General features: G+C 35.9%; 1 protein-coding gene and 1 long non-coding RNA gene across 2 annotated transcripts in view; one reads left to right on the top strand and one right to left on the bottom strand.

Annotated features, from left to right (window-relative positions):
• Positions 1-7: 7 nt before the first annotated feature.
• LOC148272002 (uncharacterized) lies at positions 8-1,828 on the top strand. Its single transcript, XR_015824964.1, has 2 exons — positions 8-787; positions 1,033-1,828. It is a non-coding gene; the product is annotated as an uncharacterized LOC148272002 (long non-coding RNA).
• Positions 1,829-2,320: 492 nt separating this feature from the next.
• Positions 2,321-23,100, bottom strand: part of LOC148272001 (uncharacterized) — a gene marked incomplete at its 5' end in the record, with an annotated part of 59,729 nt that continues 38,949 nt past the window's right edge. Inside the window, 4 exons of the mRNA XM_088240635.1 lie at positions 2,321-3,631; positions 8,567-8,634; positions 18,347-18,469; positions 19,993-20,127. Coding sequence (XP_088096761.1) covers positions 8,604-8,634; positions 18,347-18,469; positions 19,993-20,127 — 289 coding nt within the window. The remainder of the gene's footprint in view (positions 3,632-8,566; positions 8,635-18,346; positions 18,470-19,992; positions 20,128-23,100) is intronic.

The raw sequence follows: 23,100 nt of genomic DNA, 5'->3' as shown, positions 1-23,100 counted from the left end.
TTCAAGATTTTTTTTATTTATTTGCTTCATATAATGGTGATTAAACCTCAAACAAATACGAACACGTGCTACAAAATATAAACTTTTTCATTTAGACCATTATTACGACCTTAAACATTACCCAAAACACTTGATTGGTTGAATTGATCAAACCGCATTGGTTTTTTTTTCTGTTTTTGAAGCAGTTTTATATATCATTTGACATTTAATCATCAGTGTGGCCACTGTATGAAGTAAAATGTCGTCGCATTAAAAAAAATGGAAGCATCTATTTTGAGGCTTGTCAGCAAGTGGTTTAGAGAGGATATGGAAGGAGGTAATGAAAAATACACCACAACACCCAGACCAATTGAGAAAAAAATCTTTCTTGGATTTTTTCTTGCAACTGGCGGGAATCGAACCCACGACGCCAGTTTCACAGTTGGCCGTCTGACCAGCTGCGCCACGGCGCCTTTCGTTCCTCAAACCAACCGCTCTCTAGAGGGTTGAGAAGCTTCAGAATACCACCACAGGCCTTAAACTATCGGGCTGTTAGCTAGGGGGCGAGCGCTCTAACATCCTCAGATTTAACCGGTGGTTCCCGGGGATGCGGCTTCGATATATTATGATGTAAAGAATCACATTCACGTAGAATGTGTATGGGCGTGTCATCATCCGCACTGCAGAACCTACATCTGGAAGTTGCAGAGGGGTTCATTCAGTCTAGTGAATGTGAAGGCTCTAGTGATAACCCTAACTCGGTGAGGCTAAGCAAGAGATAGACGCTTTTTTTACTTCATTTTTCTGCGTTAAGCTAGGGTTTCCTAGGACAGCGGTGCCCGTATTTTAACGGCCGTAGTGAACGGTGATGCAGTGGACAGCCGTCGTAAAGGTGATTAGAGAGTGGTTTCCTAGGAAAACGGTGTTAAATGGTGTTGATAACACCGTTTTCCTAGAAAACCACACTCTAGTCACCTTTACGACGGCTGTCCATTGCATCACCGTTCACTACGGCCGTTAAAATACGGGCACCGCTGTCCTAGGAAACCCTAGCTTAACTCGTTGCCGTCATACGACACTAACTGTCAGTGTTATTACTTGTGTGTTAACCCTCCTCCCTCCCCGGTGATGTGTAGCTAATACACGTTGCGTCTAATAACTATAATATCTTTATAAATATAATAAATATTGAGTTTAGATTTTCAGTATTCCTCCATTGCATAAATCACATTGAATCAGTCCAACATCGCTTGCTTCGAAAAATAGCGTGGATGCTTGGACTAGAGAGAGATAATTATTCCTATGCTGAAATAGAGTCAATGTTCAATATTTCTAGTATACAAAAACGTAGAACTAATATTGACTTCATATATATGTTCGGCATACTAAATGGTATAATCGCTGTTCCATCACTGGGACAAGTAAAATTCAATATTCCGACTCGTAGATTGAGAAACAATGAAGTACTGTTCATCGATCAGCATAGAACAATCTATGGCCTTAATTCTCCAATGACCCGCCTTTGTCGTATTGTTAACTCGAGACAAGATCATCTGGACTTTTTTGGTTTAAGTTTACAACGATTTAAACGAGCACTAAATAAATAGTCCAGATCTTGTCTTGATGTCCCTTATGTTTGTCAATGCTTCTTTACTTTTTTTTCAATGTTTTAAACTATTCTTTTATTGTAATATTTAAACCCTATTAATTGTATACATGGACAATGTCCGTTAATAAATAAATTGCACATTTACGTATCGACTGAAATAATTTTTTATTAAATAATAAGTACTTATTAGGCACAAAGAAGCATTTTATCGGAAATCGGGGATAAATTACAAATATCATCAAAAGTATACTCTCAGTCAGTCACGTAGTCCAGTACTATATAGCTACTCCGTAGCTCTCGGGAAGTTGGCGCGGGTGCACGTTTCGCCCGAGTCGTTAGCAATACCCAATGGTTTTGTCATGTTTTCAGCAGTTAGATTTGAAATATTATCATATTTGAATTAAATTATGGTTAATTAAAGCCATTCCCTATAAATATTCAAATTTTCCCTTTTTAAATCTCTAATTTTTTAATGTGTAGTGACTACACAGCACCGTAACGCGCGGGTGTATTTAGAACAGTAGGGGAACAGTTAATCTGTAAAAATTGTACTAAAAAATAAAACTAATATATAAATGATGTGTTTTGACCGTACCCAAGCGGATTGCTATTCTCAGTCAACAGTCCCATTTATTATTTTTTTATTCGATCAATTAACATTCATCAATTTGTCCCATGTCTAACGTTTTTGCAAAATGATGTAACCTTGTAAGAACGTCGTTAATAATTAGGTTTATTTTAGTTTTTTTGTTTGTTTTAAATCTGATTTCAGGCGTTGCCTAGTATGTAGGTGAAATAATTCAATTAGATGAATCTCACTCGCCTAAATAAAGGTTTCAGCTCTTTAACTTCACAGACATCAACCGATGAAAAAATTGAAGTAATATAGATGTTCGAATATGGGCAGAATGGTGAATGTTACACAGTGTGTAAAATGGCCACATAAACCAGCCAATGACAGGTCACAAGCCCTGTAGATGCCTAGACTTCTATATTGCCTTCTTTAAAATGTTCTTCATCTCTGCTGTAATATGTTAAACCGATTTTATGCATTTATGTTGATTTACGTGTCAAGCATTGTATTAAAAAAACAAATTAACATACCAGATACGAATGATTTTTCGTGTGTCAATATAAATCACTCCTTAGACGTTACTACATAGTTATGTTCTCACTTTTGCTGACAACTGTCATTCTAATCGAGATATATTTTAAGGATTAAAACTCATTCTTTTACATTGGCTCGACACATTTTTGCATTACACCATCCAAATTTCGTTACATAATAATGGCGAGGGAGGTAATTACCCACAGACGCTACGACCTCGCAATTTGAATTCATTAGGTGAGATGCTCGCAACCTCCCGAGACGGTTAGTAATATGACCTACTCTTGAGCCATGCAATCGATTTATTCCAAGTGAATTCACATCACATTTTTTTGATGTTTAAAATCTTTTTTTACGGTTCGGATCGAATTGCCTAATTCTAACGGGCACCGTGACTGGCGGCAGCTCTACGGGCCCCCGCGGGGGGCTCAGCACCCTCTTCGGAATTCTCCGATTGGATGGCTTCCCGCCTATCTTCGACCAAAAGTTGCTCATATTGCTAACCTGGCTTGCGTTTTCACACCCGCCACCCGAATCCATTGCTAGGCCATCGGCGTTTGACGGCCCAGCGTCACTTACAACAGTTTTGCATTTTGAATCACTCGGCATATTTAATTTAGAGTTTATTTCTACAACTCGCGAAGGTGCACCTGTTTCTTTTGCAACGAGTGCATTTTTAGGTTCAACCTTATTATTTGACAGATTTCTGCCGATAAAAGAAGTTCTACATTTTAATTTTGACAAGTTGTTCGTTGTTCCTTTGTTTTCGACACTAGCTTTTGTTTTCGGTTCAGGCTTTGTCTCGCTCGCACCATCTTCTGTTTCTTTATTCGTTCTTCTGGCACTTTCTTCTAGTGTTTCGTTGGTTGCGTCCTCCCCAGCGATGTCTTCTTCAGCGCCGCGTTTGGTCTCACAGCCTCGAACCCTTTTGAACACTCAACATAAATTTTAACCAATGAAAACTTGTATGTAAAATTTTTAAGCTAAGGGATATAGTTAGCCACAGATATGACACATTGAGAAATTAATATAGAAATGCCTTAGTTTGTTTCTATAATATTTGCGCTAAGGCAAATAAAAACATTTAAATTAAATTAAAGATTAAAAAATATTTCGAATAAGTCCAAATGTTTGCGGACAAGACTGAATTCCAACCACCAGGGAGTTTATACGAACATGTTTTTTTTAGAAGGGAATAATAAAGTCTAGGCTTATGGCCTGTCATCAATTTGTTGCACTTGTATCGTCAGCCTCTATGGCGAATCGCTAAGATGCTCGAGTCACACAGGGAGAGTCCGGGGTCTATTCCCGGTGAGATCACAATATTCAAATGTGAGTTTTTCAAGCCTGGGCGTTCTGTGTTGTAAGTCCCGCTGCGATCGCCCCTCAAATACAAACCAACAGAAATGCATACTCTGATTTCTGGAAGTATATATAATCCAAATATACTGAAAGAGATCAGTTTGTATGTTCCCGATAATTATACTAGAGCGAGATCTCGTGTACTGTTTTACACACCCAGAAGCACGCACACTAGAGTGGGCCGATAATGTATGAGGTTTTTTATATTTTTTAGACATCAAAGTGAAAGGGGTCTAAAAAGTTGCATTTTGGATCACATTGAACGTAAAAATTATTTAAAAAAATATTCCATACTACTTTTGGCCCTCAACCGAGGTTTGAAGTTAATCACTGTCTGAACATTTTGTTAATTATATTATTTTGTGATAAAATTGTTTTGTGTTAGTAAAGAAATAACTTAATCACATTACAAATTGGAACACGCTTTAAAACTACCGAAATGGAAAAAGTTTACACTCCGCGGAACTAATTCCGTTGAGCGCCTGGCTAATATTGATGAAAACAATGGCCCATTAAAACAATGCTACCCATTTATTACAATACAAAGTGCAACTCACGCCCTTAGATGCGTATTTAATAAGATTTAATGCACTTTATAAAATTTAATTGGACTGATTTTGTAAAGCAGTAGTTGGTCCGCACACACACTTTATTCGTATGTATCATTTCATGCACGCACGATAATTATTATTCTAACTTTTGACAAGTTCATCTTAAATTATTTCTTGGATTTGGTCGTCAGGTTGGTTTCAGCGCCCTTGAGGTGATTTCCACAAAAATGGCGCTATATATATCCAACTATAAATAATAGTACCATGTATTTCTCAACAGCGAATTATCCACCGTTTGAAAGTGATGACAGGCCTGTATGTATTATGTATATCAAACTTGAGAAACTCCCTAAAGGATTAAAACCGGCAGTCGTCAACAAATATTTGGACGTGTTGAAATATTCATACGAAAATCATTTAGTTTTGTGATTAAATTTTTGATTATAACGAATAACTTACAAAATCGGATTTATAATTCACACTGAGAAAAAATTATCTTTGGGATATAGTGCTCTATGCACCATCGTATGTGACAATAATATAAACACGTCACCATCATTCCCTTTTCACTTCACTTTACCAATTCATTGGTAAGGATCAGTCTTACGCTTCAGCCGCCAGTTCACAAACAATAAAGTATTGCAGTTCAAACAACTCGTTCAGGATTCTAGTGCTGTTTCACACACAGAACTGTATTTCTCTTCCGCCTGGACACAGAGAAATTGATTATCATAGTAATTTTTTCCCCTTGCAGCATCCAATGGTGCATAGGGCACTAAATGATTTGTATTTTAACCATCGCTTTAGATTCCCGACCGGGACAGTGAAAAACACTTTGAATAAATTTTTCATATTGATCTGGCCAGGAATCGAACCCAGGAAGACAGAGCATGGTAGGCGAAAGCGCCAATCACTAGACTACAAGGCAAACTTGTTTTTTTTAAATAAATATTAACTAATTAACTTATAAACTAATTAACTTATTAACTAATTTACTTATTAACTTATTACTTATTAACTAATGAACTTATAAACTCATTAACTTATTAACTTTTTTACTTATTAACTTATAACTTTTAAACTTATAATGTGTCCAGTCGGATAGAGAATACAGTTCTGTTTGTGAAATAGAACCAGATCTCTGAACGAGTGTTTTCGACTCGATGGCTGCTCTCAGGTAAAAATCCTGAATAAGGAATATAAAAAGAGATAAGTCCGCCTCATTGTGTAGCGGTTAGCGCGTTCGCCTACCATTATTGAGGCCGACTCGAAATATTGATTGTCCCTGGGCTGGCACAAGGTGCAAATTAGGGTTCGGTGACGATGAAATGGTCCCAAACAATTTTTTCTCAGTTTGAATTGTTGTAACACATAAAATCGACGGACACAAAAATACAAATAATATTAAAATATGTAATTATTAATTAAAATAAGAAAGCAAGCGAAAAAAACACAAGTGTTAAGTGTTAAAAATTGTTTATTATTTACACAAATATTATGTACAGGTTTAGATGTACAAAAATTGATGATATGAAAAATGCGAATCTGAAAAATGTCAACAAAAAAATACTTATTTTCTTTCGATTTTGCCGGAACATTTTTTTACACGAGGGATATGATTCACACAGTACCATGTAAAAATATATTGTAATGAAATGTATTTATTTAGAAAGTTGTACAAAAAAAAATTGAATACCTAGTTATATCTTAACTTATGAACATTATATTTATATACAAAAATAATTTCAAAAACAACACATTGTTTTAAAATCCAGACGCTTTCCGATGACACTATCTACCTATATGGATGTTTGTTTTTAACAAAAATCATCGCAAACAACAAACAAATAAATAAACCATCACGGCGTTTCGCCGTAGGGGTGGGCAGAGAGGATAAAACGCCATATCACTCTGTCTTTGTATACAGACCTTACATCCTCTACATCTTCTCATGCACGCACGCCGATTATTCCTACTCTTGACATGTTTGAGTATCTCCAAATGCTTGCAGACTGGCTGGATTTCCTCCCTTGGGAGTTATTCATATTTTAATTTATTGCAACAGTAGGGGAAAACATTTTTGAGAAGGGAATGTGAAAGTCTAGGCGTTTACGGGGCTTATGTCATGGGCAGAATGGTGAATGTTACACAGTGTGTAACGTGGCCACTTAAACTAGCCAATGACAGGTTATAAGCCCTGTAAATGCCCAGACTTCCATATTCCCTTCTCATAAATGTTTTCCCTCTCTATTGCAATAAATATAAATACTCTTGACATGTCCATCTTCAAGTATTCGATGGACTCGATCGCGCCATGTCTTTCTCGGTCTTCCTCGTTTTCTGCATCCATCAACATTCGCATCGCAGATCCTTTTAGCCGTCCTTTCGCTGTCCATTCGCTCTACATGTCCAAACCGACGCAGCACCCCTTTCTTAATTCTGCCGATAATGAATGGCTCAGCCTTACACAGTTCACGGATCTCGACATTTGGCAATTCTCGACTTGAGTACGGCCCATTGTTTTGTTGCGAACTGTAGCTAACTTAATACTCAATAGTCATAGAATGGTTCTCCTGCGTTTGGGCTCTTCTATAGCTTAGCGCATTATTACTCTGAGGTTTTACCACACATCTTCCTGAGATTTCGACGCATTCCGACAGCATTTAACCTACTTTCATCATTATGTTTAGGAGAGATTAGGAGAGTGAATGCGGGCAGCAAAATGATTTGGAGTAATTTCATAAAGGGGTTTGAATACTGCGATGGAGGAATCCGGGGGCGAAGCACCCACCCGAGCTGCCTCGTCCACCGACCTTTTACTTTGTTAAAGCCACGGACAAACAGATTGGGCGTTGTTACAGACCGCTAGAATACCGCATCGCACAGAACGAGAACGGATGAGAAAAATCGTGTGACGAAGCACCTACCTAAAATTGTTCGTCACAATTCTGTCCAGCAAAGCATATAATATATTTTATTATATCTGTAGCTCAATCACAAATAACTATCGACGTGCTAAAAAGCGTCGCGATAACAAATTCTCACCATGGTTGTTCATCGTATTCGCGATCACAATGAAACATCCGTGAGCACCTAATATTAAATGTCAAAATATTTTCGTTTCGCGACGTATAATCCTGCTGCGCAATCACATATTTGAATTTCACCGGTGTAAACATGGAAAATATTCTAAAACTGCTTTTTTTATTTATTTATTTATTATTTATCATGCTATTAATTTTATCCAATTTTATTTGCTTTGATTGTTGCTTCCTTTCTTGCAGAATCATAGCATAAACTACAAATATTTTAATATTATTTTAATTTTAATAATAATAAAATAAAAAATGTAATCGCTCCTTTTAATTTTTCTTAAAAACTTAACAAAAACTAACTCGTTAACAATTTCACACATACAATAGGCTGCTTGCGTGCACGGTAATAGAATGAAAAAACGTGTAAAAGTGTGTCTGCTATTAGAATCGCGGCGCCTACTGTCGTCTGGTGTCGGCGGAACCGGGGAATCCCACGCCGGCACCAACAGACGTAATTGTAAAACGACGTAAATCGAACCGGCGCAAAACGACATTTACTTGTACAAAACTTTAAAAAAATCATAACGCTCATAATACGATAAAAAATCTATTTTGGCTAAGTTTAACAGTAGTATTACCAATTTTAAAAAACCCACCGAACTTCCTCATGGTTGGTAGGTTTTTTCATTACAAAAACGATTAAAATAAAAAAATGTAAAGTGCAGCAAAAAATACATTGCGAGATGAAGTGCAATTTTTTTTGTGTCTTGGATCCAATTAAAAGAGGCCCGGAGGGCCGAATTAATGAAGCCCAGAGGGCTGGATTTTTTCATTTTGAAAAAATTATTTAACAGGCTACTTGCATCGTTTTTAATGGGTGAAATGATGTTAATTTAGATAAGCGTTATTGTAGTGTACTTACATTATGTCAAAAACTTTCTTGTTTTCTTGTGTAGAGCTCAAAGCCGATATTTCTGTGGTTCAAACGGGCTGTTGGATGCGACCAAGCAAACAAATTTATTAGTAAGCATTTTTAATTTTTCAATTTTATTTCAAAGGAATATATTGGTGTAAAAATGGCTGAAAAATTGTAACGCATTGTATAATATTGTAATATGTATATTGAAAATTGGCGCAGATGGATGAGGGCGTTAAGAGATTAGTTGAAAATTCGGCCTACGCATCAAAATGGATACCTCAAAACTTTGTGCAGCTTGGCGGGTTTTTTCCCAAGTGGCAATTTCTTCGAACCAACCGAAAAAATAAATAATATATTATCAATTTAATTAATGTTTAATGTTTGACTAAATATTAGTAACTAACTACTTACCGAACTTTTATGTCTACCAGTTTCGAGACGTACCCGCCTCTTCGTCAGGACACTCACTTCACCAACTCATAAATTCAAATCACGATTTTAATAAGGACATAGGCGTTAAAATTTTACATTAAAATAATAAAAAATACTAGAATTAAACAACATGAAGGTGTTTCACATTAAAAAAAGCTTAAAAAATAATATTCCCCAAAAAAATAATCAAATAACTTATCAATATAGCCCACTTTTTTATTTAAAAATGAACCAATCATGTAATTATCAACCTCTTAGCCCCTCCCCTTCCTAATCTCTCTCCCACAAATTCTTCAACATATCACTAAATATTATTAACCTAATTTTAGTGCATGTTCGGACATGGTGGTGTTTGCATCCCTTTGACCTCGCATGTTATTTATGTTTTTTTTTTCAATACTATGGATGGTAAAGGTGTATTTTAGTATTTGCATATTGGTGTAGTGAGTATCCTGACGAAGAGACGGGTACGTCTTGAAACGGTAGACATAAAAAGTCGGTAGGTGCTTAAATACTAATATTTACTAACATTTAGTTAAAATTTTTGACCACAAATTAATAGTTTGAACATAAATAAAATGTTATTTATTTGTTTATTTTTATTGTAAGCCTGTGTTTTTTCGTAGATTAACATTTTATTTATTTATTTTGACTATGTAGAGCACTTAAACATATTGTAACAATAGACGCGCCCTATAGAGTACACATTTGAAAATGTCGTGACACGAAAATGTACTGGTCGATTAATTAGAGCTGGCGTTCGCAAAACTTACACAAATGCATTTAAAATCTACAGGGTGTTGATTTTAAAAGCGTTATATTAAATTTTAACAAAATGTTTATTTTAATTATTTGGACAAAAGTACATTTTTAATTTATAATAATATTTTGTGTTCATTATTTTCGTCGAAGTAAATAATAAAAAGGCTAGTTTTCTGCGGCCATATTTGACAGAATTTGTTTTTCGGGAGCGTCACGTTTTTAAATAAATATATATTTCCTTATCTTATTGTTTTTTTGCTCTAATCTAAAATGGATGTTAAAAAAACAGAGCACATTTGACTAAAATTTAATATAATGGTTTTGAAAATCTATATTCTGTGCATACAAATGTGTTTGTGTAAATTTGCGAACGCGCCAGCATAAATAAATTAGAAAATATATTTATAAACCTGTGTTTAGAATATATTGCTATTCATCCATTGAATATATGTTATTTTATTTTTACTATTAAGAATTGCAGCAAAATTCAGATGAACGCAGAAGCATCCTGTGTATATTTTATTACCATATCATTAGCAATTAACCTTTCCTGCATTTTTCCTTGCTCTTTTAATGTGGTAATGTTGTCTTTGTCTGTTATTATATTTGTGTATGTCAGAATTTTTGGTTGCTGTTATGTTTTTATGTCAAATCGGCGTGTTTTTTGTACAGCTAAGCCGCAGGGGTCAAGGTTATTGACTTAATGTTGTCTTTGTATCCCTGCCAAGTCTGTTTTGTTAGCGGCTCCCAGAAGGCGATCGAGTAGACTCATTTACTTTTAAAATACATGTGTTTCGTGTATCATATTTTTTTCCTTTTTTGTTACATGTGCGATAATTATTTATTTTTTTATTCGTTATATTTATGTCTATTAGAATTTAAATTAAATGAGGAAGTTCAGTGCTAAGGGAAATTGAATATATTTTTTTTTCTTACGCGCGGTAAAAATTAGAGCATTTAACTCGTCGGCGATTTCTCAAAATGAATATGTGATTCCGTGTAAGTTGAATTTGTTTCGACGTTTCAGCTACCATTGCAGGAGCCATCTTCAGAGTAAACTATGAGTTCCGTTGTAAATAATATGTGTTTATGAACTAGTTATTAGAACCAAAGATTTTGTATAAACCTAGAAATTACAGTGCACGAATAATGAAAGAGGTAATTGAAATATAGACACCCAAATAAAATTAACAAAGACAAAAGACTGAAAAAAGAAAGAAAAAATCATCACGCCGTTTCCCCGTAGGGGTAGGCAGTGAAGATAGAACGCCACATCACTCTATCGTGAAGATCTCGTTTCCTCTACATTCCGACTTTTGACATGTCCTTTAGAGGGGGCCGATGATGTATAAAGTTCTTTATTTTTTTAGACACCAAAGTGAAAGGGTTCTTCAAGTTGCATTTTGGATCACATTGAACGTAAAAATTATTTTAAAAAATATTCCATACTTCTTTTGGCCCAATCGAGGTTTGAAGTTTATAACTGTCTGAATATTTTTTAAATTATCTATATTGATAAAATTATTTTTTGTTAGTAAAGATATAACTTAATCACATTACAAATTCGAACATGTTTTAAAACTACCAAAATCCAAAAAGTTTACACTTCGCGGAACTGATTCCGTTGAGCGCCTGGCTAATATTGACGAAAACAATGGCTCATTAAAACAATGCTACCCATTTATTACAAAACAAAGTGCAACTCACGCCCTTAGATGCTTATTAAATGAGGTTTAATGCACATTATAAAAAAAATAATTGGACTGATTTTCTTACTTAAATACGAAATGACAGCTGGTTTAGCGCAAAAAAATGTTTTTGAAAACTTCAAGCTCTGGTTGAGGGCCAAGAGTAGTATCAATTTTTTTTGTTGATATTATTTGCATTCCGAGTAATCCAAAAGGCAACTTTTTAGACCCCTTTCATTTCGAAATTTGGAAAAAATTTATCGGCCCGCCCTAATGTCCATCTTCAAGTATCGGTTGAATTTGGTCATGCCATGTTTTTCTCGGTCTGCCTCTATTTCTGCATCCATCAACATTCGCATCGTTAGTATTTTTAGCCGTTCTTTCGCTGTCCATTCGCTCTACATGTCCAAACCGACGCAGAGCTCCTTTCTTGATTTCGTCGATAATGCTTATCTTAACCTTACATGATGTACGGATCTCGACATTTGTGCATCTATCGTACATAGTTTTACCACACATTCGCCCGAGAGATCACACTTCAATAGCCATTCATTCAGCTTACTTTCATGTCAGTTTTTCATAGTCTTACTTCGCTCGCTTACATCAGGGTCGGGACCAGACCAAACAAAGACGATGGGCTGAAATTAAACTCATCATGGTTCCCGGCACTACGCACTACAAAAAAGATACGAAATGTGCCTACTGCCGACTGCGACACGGTACAAATTACTAGTACTTAAACTCATTTTTTTCCTACAAAACACTGTTTACCCTGAAGATGACTCCTAGAATGGTAGCCGAAACTTCGGAACAAATCTCCCAAAAAATATAAATATCGACAACAGTGACAATGAAAATCTACGCACCAATGAAACGTTGCCAATTATTCAATCATCAGATCTCACTAGAGAGAACTTGTGACGTCGCACGCGGAATAATTACAAAACAAAGCGCTGATAATAAGATACATCATTTTTTTTTTTATTATTTTGGCTTCGTTTTTTAGTCTACTAACAAATATTTTTTTTAAAAACTCTGAACTTTCACATTGCATCTACTAATATTTTTAGTGAAATCTCATAAAGCGTAGTTAGTATCATTTTCAACACAAGCCAACGAATATTATCGTATGCACATATATTTAATATTTAAAGGAGACGAAATAAGTCGTTCACAATGGAGTCCTGTACCGCAATTATAAACGCTATCTTCATATGCACATATCGAGACGGTACACTTAACTTCTCTTCTATCTCTATCTACCTCGGTATGTTCTACCGACTTGTCATCTCGACGTTATATGATCGAATCCGACCAATGAATGACCCCGAAAATTTGGTCCGCGTTCCTTACTTTATTACAATTAAAAATAGTTCTTATTTATATTTTAAATCCCTATTTAAGCAAAAAATGCTCAATACAATTACCAAGACGGTATGCTTAAGGGTTGTCTGTATTTATCTACCGAGCGATTACGAAGCCGGCTCCTTTTACGTCTCGATACCTATACTCAGAAAGATAGTAAAACAGATGGAAAAATATAATAACTAAATATTTTTTTATAGTGGCAACATTTTACGCCTGGATGCTTTTATATGTTAATAGAGCAGAATCTAGTCACATTATCTGTGCATCTAGGCGTTCGTTTTCAAATCTGACAGTTTAATTAGACTTCAAAATTTACTTTTTTTTATTTGTCTTACAATACTACAAACATAATAGTATATGAATGTCCTAATATTAACTTATATTTAATTATCATTAAATTATATACTAATTACTAACATTTCTAAACTATATATGTACATTTGAAATAGTTCTCTCTTATATTTTTAATAAGCTTCTAAGAAAAAACGTGACAACCTCAGAACGATAAAAAAATTAAATAAATCACAATTAATGGAAAAATTGATCGGTGGAACAAATTGTTTGTCACTTTATGCGTATCGTGGGGTTCTTGACCCGTCGGTACAAACCGATGTACTTGCATCAAAACTCGATGGTGAGGGGATCGGTAGTGTATCTTCATAATCGCTCGGGAGAATTTATCTTCAACTATGACGTCATAATGAAGATATGTTACTTTAGTGCGTAGATATGTGTACCGTGACGTACGCACCCCCTTGTTACATATCAATGTACCTACCCAAATCTTAAATGTGGGGGGTCGGTAGTGTATTTTCGTAATCGCTCCAGAGACTTTATCTTTAACTATACCGTCAAGGTATGACGTCCCTAGTTTCCCATTATAATCGCCCCTGGTTAAAAAGGCCATAGCCAGAACCCGGTGCGTTCTATTGTAAGCCGTGTGCTTTTTATGCATCTGCACATGTTCCGCCATTTTTCGTCTGACGAACCGCCTCTCGCTCGCGTTTTTCTGCTTTAAAAGTGGTGAATTGCTTTTCAAATAAAGTTAAAGTAGTATAAAAACTATTCCTGCCTATCTAAGAAAGATTTTTATTTATAAAAATGGTTTATAAGTGCTGTGTTTCCAATTACAGAGGCAATTATAAATCTGGTCCAAAACTTTACATTTTCGTGTTTTCCACTGACCCGATTTCACGTTTAAAAAGGCTTAAAGCTAAGGACATTTTATACTAACTTTATATTTATTTTATTTATTTGACACTTTATATACATATACAATAAATATACATATAAGGGCGGGTATATTGCCTTAAGGCAATTTCTTCCTACCTACCCAAACCGTTCAGATTGAGAACATTATAAATACATGGACATATTGAATCTTAATATTTTATACAAAAATTAAAAGCAAAGATTAACAAAAATAAATATAAATATAAAAAAAAATAACACTAAAGGAACAATTTAAATATTTAGATAGTGACATTTCAATCTTGACTTAAATGTAAATAAAGAAGGGGCGTCTCTAACATTAGTGGGTAGATTATTCCACAATCGAGCGGCTACTACTGTGAAAGAGGAGGCAAAAAAATTAGAGCGATGACAGGGTATTAAAAGGGTTCTCTCGTTACTAGAACGAAGAGATAGTCCGTGTTGTGAAAGAGGTTGGATGAGCTCTCTCAGATAAACAGGCGAAGTGGGATTATTTAAAATATTGTGAAGAAGTGATAGAATGTGAATGTTTCTTCTATGCCTGATACTGAGCCAGTGTAGTTGCGTGCGATACTCGGTTATGTGGTCAAATTTGCGAAGATTAAAGATATAACGAATACAAATATTCTGCAATCGTTCTGACTTATCAAGCAATGCAGAGTTAGCATCTGGATAACATACATCCGCATAGTCAAGGAGTGGAAGAAGTAAGCTCTGGACTAATGTTTGCTTAACATTAATTGGCAAGAAATTCTGTAATCTTTTAAGTGAGTGCAAACTGCTATAAAGTTTACGACTAACTTCGTTAACCTGATCGTGTCACTCTAAATGCTTATGAATAATAATATCTAAGTTTTTGACTGAAGTCATTATACCCCAGAGGGTAAGTATACATATATATTTTACATCGTTTTACTAAAAATAAACTCTAAATATCAGTCTCCGTAACCTTATGCTTTACGGTTGTGTATTTTATGTACAGGATATTTGTTATTTTACACGCATTATAAATTGATTGGTTTATTATAAGTTTGTACTGTTTATTTGTAATATGTGAATATGTGTGGTTTGGATAAATAATCCTTAAAACAAAATGTCAAATGGTACCCATTCTGCAAAGGCGGGTTTTTTAAATTTTCATTTTAACCTGTCTTTATGAATGACGGGTATTTTATTTAGATATTTACTATTCGAAAAATATGCATAGTAAAATACATACATAGGTCAACTTTGTGTCAGAATTTTTGAAAAACCAATAGATAAACCATTCATCACCTAAAATAGCCTTTATCATTTCAGTGCACAGGCCTTGAGTCTAAGTGGCGTTGATTAAACCCTCGAACTAACAGTGTACAAAAGACTTAAATAAATTTTCTGCAGATACGACATTGTTCGTTGTGGTGTTAATTTTTAATTATGAATTATTTTTTAAGCTAAGCAGAAGCGAGCTGGCTTTGTACTAAAGCTTTCTGCACCAAATTAAAACTATGAGTATATTCCGCTGTGAATAAAAATCGACATGTTGACTATTTTTACGCTAAAATGCTTTTAAACCGGGTTGTGGTTCCGTGGTAGTGAGTCTACAGATCAAAGGTGTAAGGAACTGGCCATCAAAATTGTACAATAATATTTAGGTAAATCATAAGAACGCCAATGCATCTTTAAAAAAAAAAATATATTTACTCCAGCCATACTCAGTGGAACAGTCAATGTGTCCATTAGACCAAAATATTTTAAGTTCCATCTGAGGAGTAACGCAGGGACATCACTTATGCCCTTCACTGTTTTTATTTAATTACTGCAAATATAGGACAAGTCTTGACAAAAAATTGACATCTTAATTTGCATTTGTCTAGCACAAGTTACTAACGGCTTTCAAGAAATGGTCTGAAAAATTAAATATTTGAGTAAATAATATTAACTCATTTTTTTTTTCATTGAAAAAAAACTAAATATCCTAATTTGTACACCAAATTAAGTGTTTTGCAATCATTAGTTACACGAAGGTAAGGTTATCAGTCTTACGCTTCAGACCTCAGTACAGGTACAGTTAATATAATATTTCCTTAGTAAAAATAGTCAAATAAAGATCCCGTTTCACAATATATTTAAAATGTTATTTGCATGATTTTGAAAGGTTTTAAACTAAAAATCAATGTTAATTGAATATGAATAATGATGACTTATGCATTTATTAATAGACGTCATTACAAAATATATACATATATATAAAAGTTTAAAACGTTTCAGGAAACACAAATCCTAATTCTATTCAATTTTTGTTCTGCGTTTAGTTGGAAAGTACGTAGAATTGGAATATGACGTCACCGTTAATTTAGATTTCAAATCGTAAACAAACGAACCATCACGCAGTTTCCACGCAAGTGGACGAAAAGGTTCGGGAGGCTACACTCAAGAAGGCAGCCCCTGATTTGACCTATTTCCCGCTAAGTTTTGCCAAAAGAAAAATAAGACGCAAGCCGGCTTTGAGCTAAATCAAATCCTCACGGGTCACGGTGGGCTCATGAGATTCAAGCTCTCTGAGATCGACAGCTGCCCATGTGATGATGAAACACCTCAAGATGTCCCTCACCTGTTGTCACCTCCAGAAACAACTGCTGGAGGTGCGATGCAGAAGTCTGGGCAAGTACCCATGCGATATCAGATCGGTGATACTTCATAAAGAACTCCTACGAGAGGTATCTTACATGGTCAAGTTAGTGCAGGACATTGGTGAAATAAACCAAAGTAGCACTCAAAATGCCGAACACTCTTCTAGTGGAACGGAAGCTGGCTCCTTCTGAAGAGTTTTAAGTGGTTTCCTCTTCACAAGAGCAAATGCTGAGAAGTTCCTGATTGACCCACTTTAGAATATCTCCCCTGATCCCAACACTAAAAATGAAAATAGGAGCTTCGCAGAGAGGATATAACGCCACACCACTTCGTTTTTACGTATGTGAAACGAATAATACGTAGGTATGTATTCGTCTTGCGTGAAATGCGATCTCAGGAAATGTGTGATAAAATTATATACGATAGGTGCACAAATGTCGACATCCGTACATTTTGTAAGGCTGAGACAAGCATAATCGAAAATATCAAGAAAGGAGTACTGCGTTGGCTTGGACATGTCAATGGAACAGCCGAAAAACTGCTAAAAAGATTTACCAAGCGAACGTTGATCGATGCAGAAAGACATGGCATGACTAAATTTAATAAATACTTAAAAATTGACATTTTGAAAGTAGAAATAATAGTCGTGTGCGCATGAGAATATGTAGAACAAGTGGGGCTTGTATGCAAAGACAGATTAAAGTGGCGTTATATCCCTCTGTCAACCCCCACGGGGCAGTGGCGTAGTAGTTTGTTGTTGGTTCTACACTGGAATATTTCACTGCCTCTGGATTGGCACCTGAAGCCTGATCTGATACTGATCACCTTACCGTGTAGGTGAAAAAAAATATCCAGATACACTAAATCTTTTATTTATTTTACTTCACTCAAAGATATTTTGAGTACGTTTTATTGTTTGTAGACAAGACTGAATTCCACCGCCTATCTACATAAAATATTTAAATGTAAATGGGCATTATCAAACTAAAGTCTATGAATAATTCCTTCTTTCCGTGTGTTTGGAATGTACAAGTGTTACTACTCAATTAGAAAGACCCTCCACGACTGAACTTTTTGCAAGAGCATAAATTCACTAACGTTTGTATTAATCTGAAACTCGAACGTTTTTACCTAATTTCTCAGTGAGGTCGAACTTCACTTGCCTCACCTGCAAAATTGCCACTGTCCCTACCTAAAAGCCCGATACTTAAAAGAGTTGAGCTTGGAGGAGAAAAGTTAGCCATTGATATGAAAGCTCTCGCTCTCCACTCAGTAGCCCGGATCTTCACACACCTAGGATTGGAGAATTAACTTACAGCTACTTGTCACAATAGATCTACACCGGTCACAGTGACCCTTATCAATAACAATAGGATTCTAAACGACATATAGAAAAAGGATTCTAGGCGATTGACGGTAAGCGTGCAAAAGGACTAGTACAAGATGGACCAACCAAATACCGGGGTTCTCATCAAACGCTGCCCTCAACTTGGCCCAGGGCCGCGAGAAAAGGACCCGGATCATATACCCAGTGTCTGATAACCCTACTGACCACGACGCTCAGCATTGAGCAGGACAATAAAGGATAATAGCTTTTACTAAAATGATGTTTTATGAATGACATGATTTAGTTTTCACACGCACAACTCGTCTCTGTGTTGTGTTGGCGGTCTTAGCGGCGCAAGCGTTGTTGGACTAAATGTCCTACCGTGACAGGGCGTCCAGTTGCCTCCTCAGGGCCTGAGCGCGAGCCTTCTCGTCTTGCAGCGCCCGACGCAGCTGCGCAGCCTCTCCGGGAGCCTGTTGCCAGCGCGACCTCATGTCCTCGAACCTGGAAAAGACAGTGATGCGTAAAACCAATAAACTCAAAATCATCTTCATTTTTGTTCAAAGCCAAATATTGAATCGGGTAATGAAGATGCGTAGATTTGTATCGTCACCGATATGTATCGTCTTTTTTGGGCGATCCCTTGTAGATTGAGTTCGTTTTGGCTACTACTCCAGGAACCATCTTCAGGGTGAACTTAATGTTTGCCCCGAAGACAGTAAATTGGGTGTTTGCTCTTGCAAAATATTGTCCTGTATGAGCTGTTTTAGTTATAGCTGGTGGAAGAATGGCAAAAGCGCTGATTTGCACGATCAAATCTAGTAAAAAACTAATAAACTTACATACCCTATTACTGTCACTATAAGGAAAACTATGTTGATGGTGACGGAAAAATTTACTACAAAGGCTCAGGTGTAGTGACAGTAATAAGGAAGGGTTATAAGGCATACATAGGGAAATAAAAAACGTGTTTTTTTAACTCATCAAATATTAAAATTAGTTTACGCATTGTGCGGATTAATAAAGAGGCCACAAGACTTCTTGAATGGATCCTGGTAAATGGTGGAAGCTTTTCATGAAAGCTTATCTTGAAGACAGCAAACTCCATATTTATTCTGGAGATAGCTCCTGCAACGGTAGTCAAAACGTCAGAACGAATCTAACCTATGACAGGATCTCCCAAAAAAGACAATAAATATTAAAATCGGGTTATGGTCTTCAAAGTTCAGCTTCTTAAAATAACTGATTGAAGGGGAAAAGTTTTTACTTAATGCTTTAAGTGATGTCCCATCTCTGTTGCAATCAATTTCTTTTCATGTTCCCAACCGTGTCACCGGAAGTCAAAATCTGCTATTTATAAAATTTCCAGAATGTGCAGATTAGTCAATTCATCACACGACTTGGAATTTTTGGGATAGATCTTCCGGCTTTTTGTAGATCTCTTCGCGACTAAACAGTGTGGGATGAAGTTGGATTGGCATGGTTTAGCTCAAAGTTTTAGGTCTTTCGTTTTTTTTAATATATTGTATACAATTATTGTTTTGCCCTTGTTTGTCTTTGCTAAATAGTTTTAAGTTCTTTTTGTTCAGTTTCTTGCATTTATGTTTTTTCATGTAACTGTTGTAATTGGCTTAGGCCGTATATATATAATAAATAAATAAATAAATAAAGTTAACCTTTATTTGAATTGGGAAATAACGCGGCGATATTAAAAAATATTTCAATACGAATTAGTGTAACCTTTGTAAACTGTTGTAATTGGCTTAGGCCGTATATATAATAAATAAATAAATAAATTATAACTTTAATAACTATTGTTTTGAACGGTTTCTAAAGGTTTATTATGATAACTATAGGTTCCTCCCATCCCATTATTCCATACGAAAAAGAAAGACTGTACAAGGACTGGACAAACCATTTTGTTAGTGTTTGGATGAACATAACTAGTGAAACGTTTAACAACATCCAACAAATGTCTCAGTAAAATTGACTGAATTGAAAAATATAAAAATGTTCAAAGTACTTACAAGTTTGACAGACAGGCGCATTTCTTGGTCAGGTGGTCGATTGTGTCTCTCGCCTCTCTTTTCTCCGCCTCCGCTTGTCGTGCGGCCTCCGCCCGTACTGCTGTCTCCCTCGCCACCACGGCGGACTGCGCCTCACTGCTTGCCCACATTGTTTCCAATTACAGTGTCAGGGTGTTGACGTGGCGAGTTTCGAGGTCGTGACGTGGCGAGTTTCAAAGTCGTGACGTGGTGAGATTCAGGGTCGTGACGCGGAGAGTTTCAAAGCCACAACATAGTGAGTTTCAAGGTAGCAACATAGTGAGTTTTGAGGTCATTGCAACATAAGTTTCAAGATTGAAATTCGATAAGTTTCAAAGTCGTATTGTTCCGTGTTTTAAAGCCATTTTATGGCGAGTAGCAAGGTCATGACATCCCGAATTTCACGACATTGTGAGTTTTGAGGCCACGACGTGGTCAGTTTCAAGGTCGCTCCGTGGCGAGTCAAGATCGCAACACAATTGTTGATATTTTGAATGAGAATGGCGCAATATATCAATTTTAGTGTTTTTGCGCCAAGGCAGCAACCAATAATTCCAAAATGCATTTTGATTCACAAGTGCATTGTTGCACGCGTTGATTTTCAATTGTTTGATGTGGATTTGAGCGGCATTCAATTGTTTCGTTTATTTTGTGCAATAGATTTTGTTCAGTAAGTATCGATACATTTTTGGTATTTTCCAAGCGGTTACAGTATCGTGGTTTATTTTTGTTTTGTTGTTGTTGGTTGGGATTCCATAGACACATCACACCATAGACAGCATACACAAAGGCCATGGGTGTCCATATCCAATGGTGTGTTGACAGGAACAACAGCCAAAAGCATAGGGAAGGGAAAACAACTTATGTTAATTTGGAGGATCAACATTAAAAATACATTAAGTCTAAAATAACTAATGTGTCAAAACAGTAAAAAATATTTGACGAACCTAATTAATGGCTCATAAATTAATTATAACGTTGATTTCTTTTTAAGTGAATTTAGTTAGTTGAGTTTTTAAGAAATTCTTCATCCAGTCTCAAAATTATCGAAATGGAACCCTCTGTGGCTTAACCAAAATACAGTCATATTATTAATAAATAAATATACAATACAGAAAATATAAAACATGGTGATATATGAAAGATAGTGTAGAGAAATTCACATAAAATTCATTAGTTTTATTGCCCCTTTCACCGTGGGTTTGACAAATTATATGGAGGGCTTATGTCGGATATTATCATGACCATATTGCAAACACGAATGGTAGAATGGCAGCCACCCGTTCAGGTTTCGGGCTCGACTCCCGGTGAGAATCCAAAATTTGAAATGTGATTTTTCTCAAGCCTGGGTGTGCAATATTACTGACTTGTCCAAGTCGCTAGCGTCCACGTCGCGAACCCTGAGCAATGGGATCACACTCATAAAGATGTGATCACAGCAGATAACTAGAGGATGAAAGGTGAGTTTCTGTCGCCTCAAAACTAAAACCAACCAGGTAAGAGAAGGCAACCCCGACAGAAAAATCCACCAGAGAAGGCAAAGAGAAACTACTCTAGTAATCTTTTCCCAGGAATCACTGTGGTGAGTACATCCAATGAGCAGTTGTCCTGGCTGCGGAATATAAGAGTAGCGCAGGAACAAGATGCTATCGCAGTAGTGATCGCCGACATCGGAGGGACCTGACAAGGCACCGAAAAAAGAAGAAGACTATTGTGATGCAAGCAAATATATTTGAAAAAGACAAAACTGTCAAAATTTAATTTATGTCTAAAAGATGGGAGCTAGCAGAAGTTAGGAGATGAGTAAAATTAGGCATAACTCGCATCTGTGAAAGCAGTTTACGCCATAAGACGATAAAACTAATGTTTTACAGTTGTGTATAATCAAGTGAAAAGGGTATAAATGCTAACATACATTCTGGAGTACCACAGGGGTCATGATTAGTACCTCTATAAATGGACAAAAACATGCTAAATGCTTAAAATCGAGTATGTATGTAGTAATTATTATACTTAAGTTAGAAAATAACAGGTCAAAAGCTGTGTAAACATCTAGACTTATGTAGGTACATATTTCCTTCTCAAAAATGTTCTTTCATTGAGTATGTAAATGAATAGTTAGGAAGTGTAGAAGAGTGTTAGTGGGCCATGATGACGAGTCTGCGCTCCTTGGTCGAGTCCTCCGGCCAAAGGAGGAGAAGAAGTAGGGCGAGGGCCAGCAATAGTGCCGGGGCGGGGGCTCCGCTGGCTGCCCAGGCCATGAGCCCCATAAGCCCCATAGCCCCAGCCAACGGCCAGCTGAACAACGATGTTGTCACAGAATGAGGCAGGTTAGATAAACAAAGGGTTAGTGACACAACGATTTTAGATGAGAAGAAAGAGTTAATGAAAAAGTATTATTTAAAAGAGATAGGGAAAATGCATGTAATTTTTTTTTTGTTTTTATTTGCATTAATTGGTTAACCCAAATATTTCATTATAAGGGCCATTTTCAACGAGTTTTTAATAAGTCGCTTTAAGAAAACGGTAATCAGGTTGGAGTAGAGTGGGGTTCGAACCACGGACCTTTGAGCTGTGAGTCCGAAACACTAGCCACGCGACCACAACCCGATAATGATGACAGTGTATTTTAAAATTATGAAAGTTAGAATGATTATGATAAATGTATTTTTAAATCAACAAAATTCGACAATGATTTGCATGTAATGATCACAATGTATCTTACATACAATGATTATCAAAATGGTTAGGGTAAAATGTGTTTAAAGATGACAATGTATTTTACAATGATGAAAAGTTAAAATGTATTTTGAAATGAAAAAAAACTCGATTTATAAGAATAACAACGAATCAATGGTGAAAGTTAAAATGGGTACCATGAAATGTATTTTAAAATATGACAAAAATTCGTGTGATAATGACGACGTAATAATGATAAATAATGCAAGTGAAAATATGTCAATGTACATTAAAATGATTTCAATTCAAAAAGCATGTTATAATGATCAAGATTATATGTATTTTAAAATGACGCTTTTTGTGTGATTAATATGACATTGTAATGATGGCGAAGAATGTATATGACGGCAA

The sequence above is a fragment of the Micrasema longulum genome, unplaced genomic scaffold, assembly GCF_059751315.1.
Source record: "Micrasema longulum isolate JH-2025_06_02 unplaced genomic scaffold, ASM5975131v1 h1tg002534l, whole genome shotgun sequence".
NCBI lineage: Eukaryota > Metazoa > Arthropoda > Insecta > Trichoptera > Brachycentridae > Micrasema > Micrasema longulum.
Note: the sequence above shows the minus strand (reverse complement) of the source record. Positions and strands in the feature narration are given on the sequence as shown.